The sequence below is a fragment of the Battus philenor genome, unplaced genomic scaffold (assembly GCF_028537555.1).
Source record: "Battus philenor isolate CCGP_79_NKW_IND1 unplaced genomic scaffold, ilBatPhil1.0.hap1 SCAF_3, whole genome shotgun sequence".
In the NCBI taxonomy this organism is placed as follows: domain Eukaryota; kingdom Metazoa; phylum Arthropoda; class Insecta; order Lepidoptera; family Papilionidae; genus Battus; species Battus philenor.
Window position 1 is genome coordinate 17,429,077 of NW_027181693.1, and position 19,385 is coordinate 17,448,461.

The following is a 19,385-nucleotide window of genomic DNA, read 5'->3' on the forward strand; positions in this document are numbered from 1 at the left end:
AAAACCAAAACATATAAAATTAATAAATGTCAGAGGAATCTGGTGTAATGATGGTAGGATAACAACTGTAATATTTTGGAAATAAAATGATTTTATGACGGAAGAAAAGAAAAGAAAAAGAACGAAAGATGCTGTGAAGGAAGAAAGAGGAAAACTGGGAATAAGGAAGCAAATAAAAAATGAGTATACCTCAAAATTTAAAGTACAAACTTGTCCAAAAAATATAATAAAGGGGACCAGAGGCCGCCAAAAACCGGGGCAATGTAATTAAAACACTATGTTCCATAAACAGAAATGGTCCTTTCAGCAAAACTGTGCCGGGTCATTAAACTCGAACCTCCGATTGGTTTGAAACTAACGGCCAGACTTCATCAGAGCTGAAGACTGGCCGTCATGCAATCCTGATCTTAATCCATTAGATTGTGATTTATGGACAGTTTTAGAGAGTAGAGCTTGCTTAACATCATAATAATTTGAAACCCCTTAAACAACTCATAGGCAGTGAAACTTTAGCTTGGCACTATTGATTTTTTTTGTGGCATCTAATTGCCTATCTAATACATATTCTTAATATATCTATAGCTACTGAGTTTTCTTTTATTTGTAACCTTTCTGTATTAATTTTGGGAGAAACTGAATATTAAGATAAAAAAAATTCTGTACAAAGCACAAAACCAGCACCGATAAGTATGTCGGAACCTGAAGATGTTCACCATCACTCAGAATTTTATCAAAGAAGAATGCGTGCTGCTATTGTAGTATATGTACTGTCGAAATATTTTCAAAGTAACCTCTTACCTGGCTATACAGTAGTAAGGTGTGTGGACATACAGTCCATACAATCCAGACGAAATATTTAAGAGAATGATAACATTCATCTTCAGTATCATATTTCTTTGACGCGTGATATTTTCACAGTCACATCATTTTATATGTATAATTAAAACTTAACATTTTTACTAACAAAAAATCAAAAGGCTGATTGATAACAATGCTTTGGTGAGCGCCAAGCTTGAAGCATTGGCGGAAAGTTGCCAGCTTATCGGTATTCTACAGACTGCATTTTGAAGAGTGTGCGGGCAATAAGACGCAGCATAGATTCATGAAAAGCGTGTTCCTAATACTTTTATAGTGCTTACAGCCAAGGAGTGACTCAACCTACCAGCCTTATTCCAGCCAACTATAACTTAGGAGTGTTCAAGACACAGTAAGAAAAGGACCAATATTTAGCCACTTCCGCACATGCAGTGGTAGTCGCGCAACAAAGTGCACCGCCCGCCAGCCCGCTGATAAATGCGATTATGTTACACCGATTAGTGCCAAATACAGAGAGGTTGGCAGCTTGACAGTGTTTGGCACTTATCGGTGTAACATAACTCCTGAAATTGCCCCGTGGAGGGGTGAAACATGTGTTGAGTAATTTGGCGGTAGCGGTTGTGTGATTCGCATTGTTTGCCGCATACGCATTTATCAGCGAGCTGGCCGGCGGCGTATTTTATTGCACGACTACCACTGCATGTGCGGAAGTGGCTAAATATTGGTCCTTTTGTTACTTAGGATGGACTTCCGCGAGGTAACAGCTGATTCTATTAAATAAATCTTCAAGACACACTTGCTGCTGATATAGTGGAAGGAACGATTGAGCAGCCCAAGAGATCGGTACAGTCGTCACAGTATTCGATGAACTTGTGGTGTGTAGTGTGCCGAATTAGTGCAGCGAGCACATGCACGCACCGGTGACGCGGGCGCAGACCTTTTGTTACTTTTGTTTCTTTTATTTCTTTTGCGCCTTTGTTCTATTGCCCGCTTTCACTCGGTCGCAGAGCACATTGCGCCCCAGAGTCCTACGACGAATGCACGTCCTTTTTGCTCGCACTCAAGCGCTAATAAAAATTTGTTCGTGTGTTAAATAAATTGATAAAGTGTTACAAATATCTTTTAATAAGACACTAACTCTTTAGTACCATCGTAGATGTCATCGCTGAACATCAAGCGACACAGAGGTGAATTGTTATGCCTGTAAATAATAAATATTTTTAATTAAAAATAAAATTAAAATAATTGTTAGATTTCTTAAAAAAAATTGTAATTGTGTACACTATTGATCCAAAAAAATGACAACATGAAACAGCACAAAACTTGTTAAAGCCGGTATCGCTCCCTGACGTCACTGGCTAGATGTTCTAATTTAAATTTAGTCCCGACCCCAGGCGGGTTATGTGGGTCGTAAAACAAAATTGCGAGCCGTTTGTGCGATGTCGTGTATTATCGCACTGAGTCCGCTTCACAGCCGATATGCGGGACATCCCCGGGTTAAGCCAATCTGCATAAATACTAACGTCTAAGCCTTCCCGAAGTACGCCTATCTCTTACTAGCTGGATATTTCGTTTCTGGTGTAGAGACATGTTACAAAATAACTATAAAGTACTACTTTGATATCACCGGAAGCTAACTAGAACAATTTTTTTCCGTAACATTTTTCATTTTTACTTTCAATTTTTTTTTTATTACGTTTTGAAAATTAAAGGTATTAAAAATGAAATTAATAATGAAATGTTTATACATTGATAGCTCATAGAGCTGTGGTAGGCCAGGGGTAGAGGACTTCGATTTGCGATTGTTGAACTCGAGTTCGATTCACGGGATACAAGATTCTACAGATATCATCTTAAGTAAGTTACACTTTGTGCATTAAAAAGATAAGTAAGAACATGGTTCAGGTTTCCGCACGTATCCCATACGTATTAGTGCAAACAAACCGGTACGACCGAGCCGACTCTAAGGCTTCATTACAAATTCAACCTTCGCTTCAATTATCCTTCTATTGTTGTTAATCCTGTGAGATGATGCACTGTATTATGGATGGACGTGAGACCGGAGCGCTAAAATCACGCTTTTGCTGTATTTATATTAACACATAAACATGTAGACTTACTTTTATACCGGTGTTACAAGATAGTATGGGTTAAGAAATGGATTTAAAAAAATATTTCAAAAATGAAACAACGGGAGTAATAGTTCTTCATTCCGTTATAAATATATCGGAACTTTGTAGTTTTGGTTGGCGTCGACAGATGGCGCTACTAGTCTCCCCACAAACGTATAAAAGAGGCACCGCGCGGTAGAGTCGAAATTGCCAAAGAAGACATGACAACAACACGACATTCAGATGATATCGTGACGAGAACGGCACTTTAGGGCGTATATTAAAAAAAATAAAAACACCTAATACATACAAATGCATATATATAACAATCTAGAATAATAAATATAAACAGTATGTATAGCATTCAGTAACATTTTAGCGCTCCCGCATCAAAGAGATCACGTGACAGTCCGGGGGGAGCTTCGTATTAATTAAGACGCCGGCACACGCCCACAGACAATATAAGCCTTCTGAATTATAACATGTCCCATCTGCAACTAAATAATGGATCTGCAAGCCGGGAGCCTCGTTCAAGAATAACTGGCATATCGCTATGAACGAGGACACATTTTGATGCGTTTGTTTTTATTGTCCAAGAATATTTACAAACGAAATGTATCTAACACTCGTTTTTGAAAAAAAAAAACCTGTTAGTGAGCTTTTTTTTTTTATTGACCCCCGCTATTGGGGGCCTCTCGTACGTGGTGGGACAGGGACTTTATTTGCAATTTATTTTTCCACATAGTTTTTTATTTTCTTTCTCTTCTTTCGTACTTTATTGTCTCTTTCGGTCTATCTTTCATGCTACAGTTCTTCTATCTTTCTCTTTTGCTCTGTTCAATCTTTCATTCTTTCCTCTTTTGTTATGACATTTTTCGTTTTACATTTTTTTATTGTACATTTTTATTTTACATTATTATTACTTGATGACCTGATTTTTAGGCCAGACCGGCACTCGAATTCGAGCCGGAGTCCCCCGAATGCGGGATGTTAGTGAGCTTTACCTAGAGGCGGATTCAGTTAATTGTAACTAGTACTAGTGATACAGGATTATTAATTATAGGTGAAAAAACTAAAAAGGGGAGGATGTATAGCTCTAATTTTTACACTTTTCAGTCAATGGACGGCTCTCTTTAAGGCAAATGCCTCCTCCAAATATCACCAAGATGACCTACATCACGGTACCTCATCGGTCTGCCTAAAGAGCCTATTATGCCGCATCTATCGGTTCGTGATCACCGCTCAAAAGCCTTTCGGCCCTAACGACCATCTTCACTACCACTTCATATGAGTAATTATAAGAGCGTGGTCCTTCTGCTGATCTCTTCATTCCTAATTAGATCTCACAGTGAAACTCCATGCATAAACTTCTTCATTCCTCTTGCGGTGACCTCGAGCTTTCTTATGAGGCCCGTTGTATTTTTCGTAATTGAATGTATGATATATATAATCCGAAAATCAATGAAAGAAATACTAATCAATGTAATGATAATATATTTATAATATAATATACGTAATAATGTATGATAAAATAAATGAAGATCAAGACGAAAAATAACCTAAAAAGTGCAGTTGGAAGCAATTACATTTAAATGAGACAGGTAACGGCTTTTGTTCGTGTAAAAATAAAAAACTAATCTTTGAATGGTCAATTAGAGCTTGTAAAATACGGCGTGTTTCGGCGAAAATTTTAAATTTCTCTCCCTATAAGGCAATAATCGCCTCCCAACGCCGGGCACGAAATTAATTTGTATTTCATAGTGTACATATTGGAACAATCCACTGGCAGCTCTCCAGCCTGCAACAGCGTGGTCCGAATCGCTGCGCTGCGATTTTCACTCTCTAGTAATTCCTATTTCTTTTAAAAGTGAGACCTAATGCCAAAGATTTATCTCTACCAGTTAAATATCTTTAAGATAAACAACAGTAAGTGAAGTTATTAAAATAATTACATTAAAACGGATAAATAAATAATAAATTTAAAAAATATTAATGTTATATATTATAAAAGAAGAAATAGAAGAAGATAACTGTAAAAACAAAGATAAATATAAGAAACAATGTGCTCATTGTGATGTTATATTACGGCTATAAAAATGTATAATTTAAGCATTTTAAGTAGTAAACTTGAAAAGACACTCTTAATCCATCTAAACGACTTTCAAGTTATTCGTGTTTGTTAATAATGTTAAGTTTTACCATATTAATCGTTATAATCTTAGTATGAAAGGAAAAGACTATATCTATACATATATGTGTGTGTGTAAGTATATTTAAACTTTATTTCTTTTATATTACGTTTGTTTAAAACTTCAGCTATAGACACCTACTGAAAGGCACAGGAATATATATATAGGGAAAAACAAAATCGCGACGCTTGGCAGACGAGTTGACAATCGCAGTATGTTGTGGTATGCAGAGGAATCCGGTGCTCATTCTCTGGAAACTTATTTGTGAGCAGTGACAATCCTGTATAATCAATGCACCAAGTGTGAATTATATAAGATTGTATCCCAGGGATCAATCTTCCTTTCCCTCGACCTATTATCGCAAATCATTGTTCTCTACCTACTACTACTGCTCATATTGATTCTTACATAAGCTTTTTTTTCAGATAAATTTGATATAAAATGAACACCAACATTAATACATTGCATACGTTCTCATGTCGCCCTATCCCTTCGTCTGTCCGTGTAGCTATAAGCAGTAGGATGTAACGGCACTGTGTAAATGCAGAATTTAATCAATCAAACGTATCATTTTGTCACGAGTAGAATCATTTCCATCGTACAAACTTGCGTGTATGTTTGTATATTCATACTCGAGTTGTGACGGACATTTGATATACAGACACAAGACAGAAATAACTAGAACACAGTATAGACAATATGATTGTGTATTATATTATAATACACTCTCATGTCTTCTTCTTTATCTTTTAAGCCGATGGATGCCCACTGCAAGGCCAAAACCTCGTCCAAAAAAAATTGGTAATCATGATGACAGGTTCCACGCTGCCCGAATCTTACGACTTCCCGCGAGACCTAAACTATGTCCTCGGTCTACCTAGTAGTGTATATCCACCCTGCATGTATCGGCTCAGGTGCCGGCAAGGCCAGACCTCGTCCAAAAAAAATTGGTAATCATGATGACAGGTTCCACGCTGCCCGAATCTTACGACTTCCCGCGAGACCTAAACTATGTCCTCGGTCTACCTAGTAGTGTATATCCACCCTGCATGTATCGGCTCAGGTGCCGGCAAGGCCAGACCTCGTCCAAAAAAAATTGGTAATCATGATGACAGGTTCCACGCTGCCCGAATCTTACGACTTCCCGCGAGACCTAAACTATGTCCTCGGTCTACCTAGTAGTGTATATCCACCCTGCATGTATCGGCTCAGGTGCCGGCAAGGCCAGACCTCGTCCAAAAAAAATTGGTAATCATGATGACAGGTTCCACGCTGCCCGAATCTTACGACTTCCCGCGAGACCTAAACTATGTCCTCGGTCTACCTAGTAGTGTATATCCACCCTGCATGTATCGGCTCAGGTGCCGGCAAGGCCAGACCTCGTCCAAAAAAAATTAGTAATCATGATGACCGGTTCCAAGCTGCCTGAATCTCGTGACTTCCCACGAGACCTAAACTATGGTCTCGGTCTACCTAGTAGTGTATATCCACCCAGCATATACCAGCTCGTGGCCATCAGCTGCACGATCGATGTTCTTCACCAACTACCGCTTCAGATGAGCAATTCTTCAAGCTACGTCGGTGATCTTGATTCTTCTGCAGACCTCATTATATCTGATTCAATCTCGCTACAACACTCCGAGCATAGCCCTCTCCATTGCTCTCTACCTGTCGCAAGTGACCACGTCTCCCAAGTAATGTCCTTGAATAAATTTGTAAAAAAAAATTAGAAAGTTTCATAATAGGCTCTCACAGGCACTTGCGAATAGTCAATTAACATAAAATGTCAGCATTGTCGTCCTTATAGCAAGCTATCGCCAGCTTGGATGGCAGTTCTGCTGAGAACCTGCGAGAAACTCAAATATAGTTTCATAAAGAGTGCGCGACAACAATTAGCTTCCTGAGTGAGCATCAACAACATTTAATTCCACTCACTAACATTAGTGTGGTTTTCAACAATATTTCTTTAATAATGGTTGTACCTCTCCAACGATAGATTTGAAATTGATTGTTAAATCTTATTGTACATATGTATACCTCGAACTATAAATGGTTTATTTAATATTTGAAGACTAAACTAGTACTAATCAACTTATTTCTGTTCGTTGTATTAACATCGAGTCTTTCAAATATTTTAAGTAATTTTTAAGGTTTTTAAGGACAAACAAAGCTTTATTATATACAAGTATATTGTGACGCAAACGTAACAATACGTCATAAAAACTTCTCTCAAAGAATCCCGAGGTCCAAAGCAATATATGACTCACACTAATCTTTAATATAAATATAGATAACACCACAACACAAAAAATAACACCTTCAATAATTTATTTATCTACGTAAATGAACCTAATTTAATATAAAAGGTTAATTAATTACGAGCCAATATCTAAGAAAATTGATTTTAGAATGTCTCATATTGCACGCACGTAAGGCTTCATATTGCCTGGCTTATAACAACGGTGTTACGTACAGAATGTCAAAAATAAAAAAAAAAAGATTACACTACATTAACAATACCAGTTTCTTATTAAATATAAAAGTGATAATGCAATTGACTATAATAGAAATTAAAAAGGCGGCTCAGCTAAGGGAACAGTAAAGGTAAAAGATAAAATTCATTTATTCAACATTTGAACTTTTAATTGTGTATCTCGTATTAATCGCCAATTTTAAATATGCATTTTCAGATATAGCTTAAATTAAAACAAAATAATCAAGCGACATAATTGCCAAGAATTTTTGTCATTTAAATATAAGCTTATCAGATAATATTTTTCCATCAATTTACTAATAATATGCTTTTTAAAATTTGTAAATAGCAGTTCAATAATATTTTTTAAAATTTTATTACATAATATGATTTCTTTTATTACACATTACGGTATTTTAGAACAATGCAATACAAATTTTATAATTTTTGAAAGCGCATAGAATAGATGGCTGCATGACTTTCAGTTGATAGGGAGATGACCACAGATGGGAAGCTACGCGTGAGAAGTTCTATAGCAAGGTGAACAGGCATAAGAAGCAGACTGTTCCCAAACTGTCTTATTGGAAATCAATATGTCAACGGCTGAAATGGTGATAATAAAAATGAATAATTATTATTATCTGAAATGGCAGTAAACTTGCTTCAGTAATTTCTGCGTAAATATACTTACCAGAGTCAGAAGCCATTGGTGCGAGTACGACGCCGTCTTTGAACCATCTGGTGACCACCATGTGGGCTTTCACGGAGGCAGTGGGCGCACAAGTTAGAAGCGCAGCACCACCAGCGACTCCATGCGTGGGCTGTATCCTCACATCCCACGCCACGTCCATAACTGAGACAAGAGAAAATGAACTTTAAAGCTATATACAAGGAAATCATAGTGGTCACATGTGTATATCAAGAATGCCCATCATCTCATAGCCTCGTTGTCGAATCACCAAAACAAAGTGCTTTAAGCAAAGCTAAAATTCTTTACAATTTATGTTCCTATAATAGTCCGCAACTTAGTCTGTTTTTTTTATCCCTTTCACAACTACTGCTCAGGGATATGTGTATGTGTTCTATGTAGGATAAGCTGTGATAATTTTAAAATTCAACTAAAAATAAATTGTGATATATATAATAAGGAAACAAATTAATATTAATCATAAATTAAGGCACATAAATGTAAAAAAAAATAACGAAAATGTAAAAGTAGAATTTAACAGAGGAGACGATGGAAGTTAGGCGATGTACGCAAGATAATGCAAGATATTGTGAAAGAATAAAAAAAGAAAAAACAACGGAGAAATAAGAATGAGAGAGAAGCGTAACAATAAAAATATTCAGTTAAAATTATTAATTGTATTAATAGTGTTTACTATACCACGGTAAGGGAGAACGAAACGTGCCCAAAAACGTGCAAAAAAACTTCTGTGCGAGATACTAACAGATAGAAACGTGAAATGCTTGTCAACAGCTAACTGTATACGTACATGTTTATAAAAAGCAATCTCTGTATATCTCTCCTCGATACGCTGTGAATATGGCGTATTAGTTGGGTTCTGAGCAGGTGAAGCGTGTAAGATAAGGGATGAAACTTAATTTTCAGTCGAAACTATACTAATCCTGAATCCTTACGAACCTTAATCTAATTTACTTCAGTTATGACTTTGTCATACAGTTCGTAAGTGCTGGCAAATTGTATCTACTTTTTGAGAATTATAGAAACATTTTTAAATGATATTGCTTGTAAAACAAACTTTAATACAGAATTTTAATTGTGAAAGTAAATATCAAGGATTGCATTTTAAATTTCTTTCTAACTCTTGTAAGAACTTAAAGAGAAGATAGGACTGATGAAGAAGAGACCAGATATATTCTATAATATTCTCTTCTACTCTCTTCAATCTAGCTCTGACGGCGGTCACCGCTCAAATAGTTTCTTGATATCAGGACAGCCATCTAAAGACAATTGTGAGATACGCTCTTTTAAGTCAAAGAAAGTCTATAATAGGTTCTATTTGAAGTTTATGGTAAAGTCTGAGACAATCCTTCTTCCATTACGAATGAAAACTAGGACCATGTAAACCTTAACTTAATTAATCCCTTCAACTTAATCCCTTCAAACAGAACCAAGTTGTTAAGATTCCTATTGCAAAACATAGAGTTGCAGTAGGCTAACAAATTTCGAATAAACACTGAAAACATCGCCACATATCTACGAGACCGTAGCTCCTCTACGAGCTCTACGCGATCTCTACAGAAGGACTAGACAGCGCTCGGCATAATTAATTACAGTACAGACGGTCGAGAGCTCTCGGATTAGTGTGACAAGCGGATGTTCTACGGGAATGCTTCATGCGGCTCCAAATGTTCCTTTGTTTTGTTAAAACAACTCTTTTTAAATTCCTCGCTTTACTGCAATTCATATTTGAAATTACTCAGTATTTATACATAAATTATTTTATTACCACTAGTGTATCTTATAACCTGAATACCTAAAGAGCCCAATTTGTTAGAACCAGATTGACCTACCTCATGAGGCATTTTTCAATTTAAAATTACCAGAGTTCCAAGCGTGTTCTTATTTGAGAAATGCCCACAAAAAACTTATTTTTTGTCTTCCTTTTTATAACATTAATACAGTATACAGAGCAATTAAATTTCAAGCTTTATTATCCCACAAAATCTATTACACTATAATATGATTTTTATAGTACCAATAATACAAGTAATAATGAGAGGAAACTATTGGCATGATCCAAATCACTTTGTGTAGTGTAATAAAAATAATATCAAAGAACGCCACTTCAATAAATATGAAGCTACTCTATTTCTCACTAGATGGCGTTACTTGTATATTACATCGCGCTACGTGTGGACGCTGGTTTCGTATGCAACTTTGACTATATTGATTAATATTCAGTTATTTCGTAAATCCCTATATGGATCCCTAGTGTTATTAGGGGATAGTTTTTATTAAGATATCTTTTCTATGAATGCTTAGATAAACACTCACATTTTCGGTAGCTAGTATAATAATCACACTTTACGGCAATATTTTCCAAGTTTTCTTTGCATTCCGCCTTAGCATTTTTAAAATTCTTACGCCCAGCATTTGCTCACTTTATAATTAAATTACCCCCCTAGGGGGCGTTTAAATTTTTTTTAAAGGTCACAGAATTAGTCTATTACCATATATACCTCTGGCTTACAATTATGTATCTCCTCAAGGCGTCTCTCATCCTATTACATCATTTTAATTTAAATATTTATATTACATTAGTACATTAAGAAACAACAAAAAAGAAATTATGTAATTTGCATAAAAACAAAAGCTTAAATGACAGTTTCATCGGAAACCTTGATTTATTCCAGTATATTGAATGGATTTAGTTACCCCGAAAAATTTGTAACAGGCGTTCATCAAATGATAGAAAGGGTTGAATATTCGAAGTATACTCAAACATAAAATACTTATAGTACATTTATCATATAAATAACAACATATTGTTACAAAGCACGAGTTACAGAACCCTCTAAACAATAAACACAGAACCCAGGGAACTAGAACACGCGTGACCTTGAAGTTATTTATAATATTTTGTGAATGGTTCTCGGAAATTCTAACCAAGTACTATCTCGAACATACTAGAACCTTCTCCGTAGTAGCGTAGTAAATTCATGACGATAGTTCAGTGTTGTTTTTCGAGTTATAAAATCTACGATCAGTGATACAAAGTGACTATTTGGCAAGTTATTTAGGTAGTGATTTCTTGAGCGATTTGGAAGCGTAGTTTGGACTAAGCGAAAGTAAAAAGTGTTAAAGTAGAGTGACCCTCTGATTTGTGAATCAGTGGTGTTTCATTTCGAATCAGAACCCACCGAACCTAACAATATTGTAAAGCACAAAAACGATTTTAAGATACTACTACGTGTTTATTCAGGAGAAAAACTTAAATTAAACTTTATTTATATCTGTTAACAAATATACAATATTTGATATTTTTTTATCTTCCTTACCTTATTAAGTTAGATAAGTAATGATATTCCAGATGTTTTTTGCTACTTTAAGATACACAAACTTTTTTTTCATAAAACACGTAGCAATAATATTTTTAACAATCACCAGAGATATACCAGTGTATATATCTACTTTTAACTCTATTTACTATAACTGACACTCTCTTCTTTTTTATTATGGGCTTTATTTTTGGCTCATTTTCATCTGTCTAATATCGCTAGTTATGGAAGGAAAGGGTCTATTTTTACAGAAATATTTTTTTCACAGGCTTTATTTTTTGCGTTCTGATCTTTTTCCTATGTCAATGTTATTTACTCATTCTTCTTTTGCATCAGAATCTCTTCCATCCTTCAATTATTTTTCTTTTATTCGTCGCTTCACTTTCCTCTCCTTGCAAACATAATACCACAGGCTTATATTTTGTTTTTTTTTTTTTTTATTTCTAAGGTCGTAATCTTCACGTACAGAGGATTTTCTTATAAAAATTTTAACAACTTAATTACTATGTCTTTCCATTCCTAGAAGTTTAGGGGTATTTAGTTCCCCTGGACTATAATACACGCTTAGTGCTTTAAATAGAAACAAAACTGTCGATTACTTGTTTTTTGCCACCACCTCCATGATCACCACGATGATCAGTGATGATTATTTTACAGCTGAGTTTAGTCCTTTTCAGATTACCCATCAAAATTTTGCATTCAAGCCCAATATATGGAGGATATGGCACACAAAGAATAATGCAGTACATTTTTTAAGCAGCTTACACTGCTACTGAAATGAAATTTGTAGATTTCGCAGGTTTAAAGGAGCAGGACGCAGCTTTTCCTTAGCCCGAAGCTATTTAAAAGTATTCACGAAGGTTCCCTTGGAATCCTTGGCTTGAGGCACTATCGCAGCTAGGGTAAAGGCTTGGATTGTTGCTTCATACTTATTAAGCGTTACGACAAGGCGCCTGAAAGAGCGCCTCAGCTAAGTCGATTGGTAATATATACCAAGCATAACTATCATTTTGGTATTCGTTAGCCCTGAGAAGTGGTGGAAGAAACTCTAGCAAAGCTCTGGTCTAAAATGATCGAGAATTGGCTTTCCCTTCGATTTACGAGCGGACCTAGTTTAAGTCGAGGCCGGTTGATACGCAGCTTATCTTAATAACGTTGTATTACATGCTTGAGCCTCCGAACGGAGTGGCGATTGACATTAACGTAAGGGTTGATACAGGTGGCGGCAACCATGGCGGATTCTGGCGGACAAGATCGGACAGGACTTTTTCTTGCCAGCAGTCGTGTCGGCGATGCTGAGCGGGTCATCGGCGAGGAGGGTCGTGGCCTCTTTTTGTGAGACTGTCATGGTCCAGAAGGAGGCAGCCTAACGGGATCAGCAGAGGACAGATCGGAGACGATGCCGTCAGCGCAGAGACGTGCCTCGTGACGGCCCTCCGATGAATGGTGCTCCCCTACCATAAACGGGGCCTTCGGAGTCGCAGGAGTTTAGGGTGGGGGCCCTAAACTCCCACTAGCTTCGGCGACTCTAAGGCGGACGATGGTTCGACGTGGTCTCCAACCATCGTGATAGCACCACGAAGGTTTCGGCACGCATACCCCGGGACGGGCTATCGAAAAATAGTACGGCGCGAGGGAAGACCGCGTGGCGATCCCTGACCGGGAGATACCGCGATCCCCCGTTTAGCGCAGAGGGCGACCACCGGGGGGGGTTTTAGTGGGTAGGAATTCCACATACCCCTGTCCTCCCCCCAGAGGCGGGGCATCTTGAATACCGGAAGATTTCCCCCACCGAAAAAAAAAAAAAAGGTGGCGGCAAACATTGCGGCTATAATTCTGCATATCTGTCTTCATTACGTGTATATAATGACGCACTTAGGCATGTATCACCTGAAATCATGTACGAACTGAAGTCAGAGTGTAGAAAAAAATTTCAAGGACGCCTATAAAAATAGAAAAAAATAAGACATGATGCGATGTAAAATGTACCTAGCGCCATCTAGAAAGTTAATAGTGAACTAACTATATTTTACTGGTATGGAAGCTGTTGTTTAATTCTTTATATGATTTCTAATAATATTACATGTATAGTAAGAAGATATATAAAAAAGTTTTTACTTAAAAATATATTTATTAATCGCAAAAAAGGTTTTAGAAAACAAATTCAATTTATTCTAGAACACAACGTTTTCAATTTAAAATAATTCGAACGCAAACAGAACGGGACATCGATCGAAATAAACGGCTCGAATTGTCGATAGGATCTAGGAATTGTATGAAAATTGAAAGTATTTACTTTTATTTGAGACTTCTAAATATTGAAATTACACAGGTTCGTCGACCCCGTTGAGGATTTCATTTAACGTGAGATCAAGAACAGCTGTCGGCGACAGGTCAAGCACCTTTTTACACTAAATTATAGTTCAAAGAATTTCGCACTGAAAACTAAAGTACTTAAGACCGGAATAAATGGAAGTACATTTATTTTTCCGTTATTAAGAGCACTTTCACAAAGACTATGCGACGAAAAATTGGTCTTGGAAGAAACGTAAAATACTTTAATGTATGTAGCTGCTTTTACCATAATCGTTCCTGTCCACAGAGCATTCGTAAGTTTGAGCCAAAATTTCTTATTAACTATTACAAAAAAGTCCAAATGAAAAAAATGTATTTTTTTTTCCTATAAACGTGTTCATAGAATACCATAAACAATGTAAGGAAGTTTCTCTCTTCCTTTTCAGCCCATTGACGCCCATTGCAATGCCCACTGAATGAGTAATTATGATATTAAAATTAAGATTCAATTAAATCGATAATAAAGTAACTTTACATAGTAAATAGGACATTGAGCAAGAAAAAACTGTAAATAAGATTGTACGAGGTCGCCGTCATTTTGAGTAGAGGTGTATGGCGGCTAAAAAAGAGTTGAAACACACAGATTCAGTGGGTACTTATTCTCCCCGAAGAAGAAGGTCTGTTTAAGATCAGAGACATTTATATTATTAAGAAAGGGACAAATATATGGCTACTTCCGCTATGCAGCAGTAGTCGTGCAAAAAAGTGCACTGCCCGCCAGCCTGCTGATGAATGCGCTTACGGTGAACAATGCGAAACGCAACTACCATCGTTAATATACTCTACACGTGTTTCACCCCTCCACGGGGCATCCTCAGGAGATGTTATATCGACCAGTGCCGAACACCGAATCTACCCACATCCAGCGACTTCTCGTAACCTTAACTATATCGACGGTCCACATATCGCGGGGCCTGCCAACGCCCTGGAGATTCTTTCGGCTCCAGCGGCCATCAGTTGCATATGCCTCGCTCATTGCAACAACAGATGAGCAATTCTTCGATCTATATGTGTATAGCATTATATGAAGAAATAGATATAATAATTCTTCGTTTAATAAAACACTTGATGCATATACTATTTGAACAGTGAACCATGTTCGATTATTATTCAGATAAATGTCAAAGTTGACATCTGCCGAAGGGAGCTCGTTCAGGTCGAGTGGCGGCAGCGGCGACGAGGGAAATCAGTGAGGGCCGTGTTTATTATTCATGGGGTGCGTCCCCGGGTGACATTGCGGTCCGCTGTCGCCGTCGCTCCGTGGTCCCGTTAATTCGACCAGCGCGGGTGATTAGGCCGGACCTCGATCCTATTTAAAATTCACCGACTAATTTCACGCTAAATATAGAACAGAAAACTCATGGACTATCCCTTTAAATTATATATTTATCTACATATACAAAAAGAATATTCAAATGCGTAGCTATTATATTATTCCTTCAATAATTTTATGTTAATTAATTGTCGCATATCTACTGAGAGATTTTTAAATTACACGTTACATTCGTGACAATGATCGAGTACCAATTTCGCCAATGATCAATTTTGGAAGCAGCCGGCGCGCTGATCCCGAGCTGAGATTGATTGATAGCGTTCGATGTTTGATGAAGGAAAAATAGTGGAAATCGCACAGCACGGCTCCGATTGGCTAATGGCATTGGATAAGCGATAAGCGGGAAACTGGAATGCAGCTCATTAGTACCTATATAGGTTTCTTGGTAAAATCCAACTGGTTTGTGATATGATATTTAAAAGAATAAGAGTGGGCCAGCGTGGGGTTGAATGAAAGAGCTCGAGTGAAGTGAAGAATGAGAATAGACTGGGACAGAATTGGACAGTTAATGACAAAGTGAGACACGATGAGACACATTCGAAAAGAGTAAGACAGAGTTAGATACAATGTAAAATAAAGGAATACAAAGTCGAGGGTACAAAGAGAGTAAAAGGGAGTCAAGGTGTTATAGAGAAGGACAGAGAAAAACTAAGCGCGATAAGAGAAGACAGAGTGGTAAAGATGGGACAGAAACATAGTAGGATTGAGTTAGTAAGAAATAAAGTAGGAAAATGTGGAATAGCCCCTGTTCTCACTATACTTTGTCCCTATAGGGTTAGGTTAGACACAGTGAAAGTAGAGTCAGAACGTAACAAAAGGAAAAAAACGGAAAAGATAGGCCGATTTACTTAAAAATACTTTTTAATTTCTATATTAATGTAAGGAAATCGTACCGAGAATGAGAGTGAAAAAAATATTCAGCCACTACGACTTGAGAAGAAACACAAATATTATAAAAATCGTGACATTTAAACTGCATAATTATAATAATTTTGCTCAGATTAAAATTTATTTTTATTTTACTAAATATAAGCACGTAATACGGAAATAGTTAAAATAATATTATAAGCTTCTGCAGGGAAATAAAAAAAGAAATTTAATTACTTTCGAAACGAGGAACCGGGAGATAATATACGACAGCTGTTTCTTATGACATTACGCCTTTTCTTTTATTAAAGAAACGAGAGAAATCTCACAGAAGTTTTCGTGGACTTGGAAAATATTTTTTTGTCCTTGGCTGCAATATAAAAGTTTTACCTAATTAAATGCGACGTTAGATTTATAGAAAGTTCTGGTGAAGACAAACATTTCACAAAACTATTTCAATACCTATATTTTATTTAAATTTTCGATAAACACGGAAATAATATAGTATGAAGCCTATATATTTAAAAAAGCTTTTATTTATAGCAGTAATAGGTATCTTAACAATAGCAGTTAACACATGGTTAAAAATAGCAATAAAGATAGAACTATAGCTTACTAACTCTGTAATAAAATTTTGAACAATTAACTTCAAAAAGTTGTCATACAAAAACCATTAAGGTATCATCCTGTAAAGTTAATTTTTAGGTGCTGGTACAGTTTCGGAATCAATCATTACAATTAAAGCTTTCACAGATATTTTCGATCATCCTGTATAAACTGATATAAAATATATTTTTTTCTATTAGCATACAATAGTCCAATAACAAATTGTGTAGGTAACAATAGTTAACAGTAATTAGAAGTGATTTTTTTTTAGTTGTACTTACTGTTGGTCCTGACTCGGAATGAAACACCACTGGTTCACAACGAGTCCTATATTAACGAATCAGATGGTCAACCTACTTTAACATAAAGTATAATTTCGCTTAGTCCAAACTACGCTTCCAAATCGCTCAAGAAATCACTGTCCAAACAACTTACAAAATACAGGGTGGCCCATAAGTCCTTTGATATGAAAAAAATTTATTAAAATAAAACTAATTACATTATGAATTAAATTTTTATTTACAAAAAAAGCTTAAAAAACGGGAATTATTTTTTTAAAATAACATCTAAATGTAATCCGTTGCGATCACGGCACTCTTGCAAACGACGTCCAAAATTGTCGATGACTGCGCGGCACGTCACTGCTGTAATGCTTGTCATTTCTCTGCAGATGTTTTCTTTTAGGGCCTCAATTGACCGCGGGTTTGTGTCGTATACTTTAGCCTTAAGGTAGCCCCACCAAAAAAATCCATCGGGGTCAGATCTGGACTACGTGGAGGCCAGGAAATGTCTCCTCTCTTAGAGATCACTTTGCCAGGAAAAAGTTGACGGATAACGGGCATAGTAGTATTAGAGGTGTGAGAAGTGGCCCCATCCTGTTGAAACCACGTCCTGGCATTAAAGCCTGAAAAGTTTTGCAATTCTGGTATGAAAAACTCTTCGATCATAGCCACATATCGCTCCGACGTAACAGTAACTGCGCGCCCTCTGCCATCCTCAAAAAAGTAAGGCCCTAGGATACCATGGGCTGACATAGCGGCCCAAACAGTCACTTTCGGACTATGTAAGGGCTTCTGATGCTTAAGTTTTGGATTGATGGGGCTCCAATAGCGGCAATTTTGTTTACTAACATGCCCGTTAAGATGGAAATGAGCCTCGTCAGAGAACATTATGTTATTGAAGGAAGTAAACCGATTCAACATTTCATTCGCATAATTTTGTCTTTGAATACCGTCAGTTTCCTTTAATTTTTGAACCAACTGAATTTTGTAAGGGTGCATATGTAAATCTTTCTTCAAAATCCGTTGTAACGATGTCCTGGATACGTTTAATGCTCTGGCGCGCTTACGAGTTGACTGTGTCGGATTTTCGCGAATAGACTGTGTCACTGTGTCTATGTTTTGTTCCGTACGTGACGTCCTTGGGCGACCCAACCGCGGTTTATCTAACGTCGAACCGGTCTCCTCGAACTTAGCAACCCAGTTCTTAATCGTTTGAAGAGTTGGAGTGTCGTCAAAGTTGTGTAAACCTTTGTGTTCTCGAAATTTACGCCGCGCGACGGTTGCCGAATTGTCGTTTTTATAAAACTCGCGCACACAAAACGCACGGTCTGCTCCGGTATAATGCTCCATCGCGACTAAATTCCCAGAAACCGAAGTTACTCCCATCGCTTCCCCTGCACCGCTCACGCGCGCCCTGTTCGTTTTATTCAAATTTTACTTTTCAAAGGACTTATGGGCCACCCTGTATTTACTTTGTATCTGATTCGTAGATCTTAATCTTATAACTCAAAAAACAACACCGAATTGTCGACACAGAGAGTACGCCTATTTATACTACGGAGAAGGTTCTAGATAGTTTGCCACTCAGAATTTCCGAGAACCGTATACAAAAATCTATTAATAACTACAAGGTCACGCGTGTTCTCGGTACTTTTTGATCCTAGGGTTCAGTGTTTATAGTTTAGACGTTTCTGTAACTCGTGCTTTGTAACATTAATTTATTATCAGTAGTATTATTTATTAAAACATTGATTTTTAGATAGGATGTTAACATTAAGTGACAAAAATTAAGCTATACATTCACCATTTTAAATTTTTCACATCATAACTATACGTGTATGTATTTAGTGTAACTTCTATCAGAGTCTACAACGTGCTCAGACATGTTTCCGCGTCCGCCCCGTCAGCGGTCCTCGACACTCGACAGTCTGCAAGGAAAGCTTTGTCGAAAGCTTTAGGGTCATTTGCGCCCTTTATTACGTCGCTTAAAGCTTCTCTAAACCGAGTTAAACTTCACGTTTTTCTGACCGAAGTGAGGGGAGAGAAATTTAAAGTCCATTGAAGTTGAAAATGGAGTTTATGATGACATTATAAATATATTTACACTTGTTATTTTCAGTCTTTTATCTTCTTATGAAATAAATGACATACAACAAAGATTTAAATAAACTAGTAAATAACACAAACCTCCTTTATACTATGTGTTGTCAAAATTTAAATAGCTTTTTTTTCTTCTTTTAGAGGGCAAAGTATAGGCTTGCTTTCAAAAATCGCAGGTCGCTTGTTCGATTACATCAAACTTATATAATACACACTTTATGCGTTTCA

The 19,385-nt window shown here is 36.8% G+C and overlaps 1 protein-coding gene across 1 annotated transcript in view; it reads right to left on the bottom strand.

Moving 5' to 3' along the window:
• Positions 1 to 19,385, bottom strand: part of LOC137926771 (cell adhesion molecule Dscam2-like) — a 177,582-nt gene that overhangs the window by 53,166 nt on the left and 105,031 nt on the right. The window contains exon 4 of the mRNA XM_068770468.1: positions 8,281 to 8,442. Within this exon, the coding sequence (XP_068626569.1) occupies positions 8,281 to 8,442 (162 nt within the window). The remainder of the gene's footprint in view (positions 1 to 8,280; positions 8,443 to 19,385) is intronic.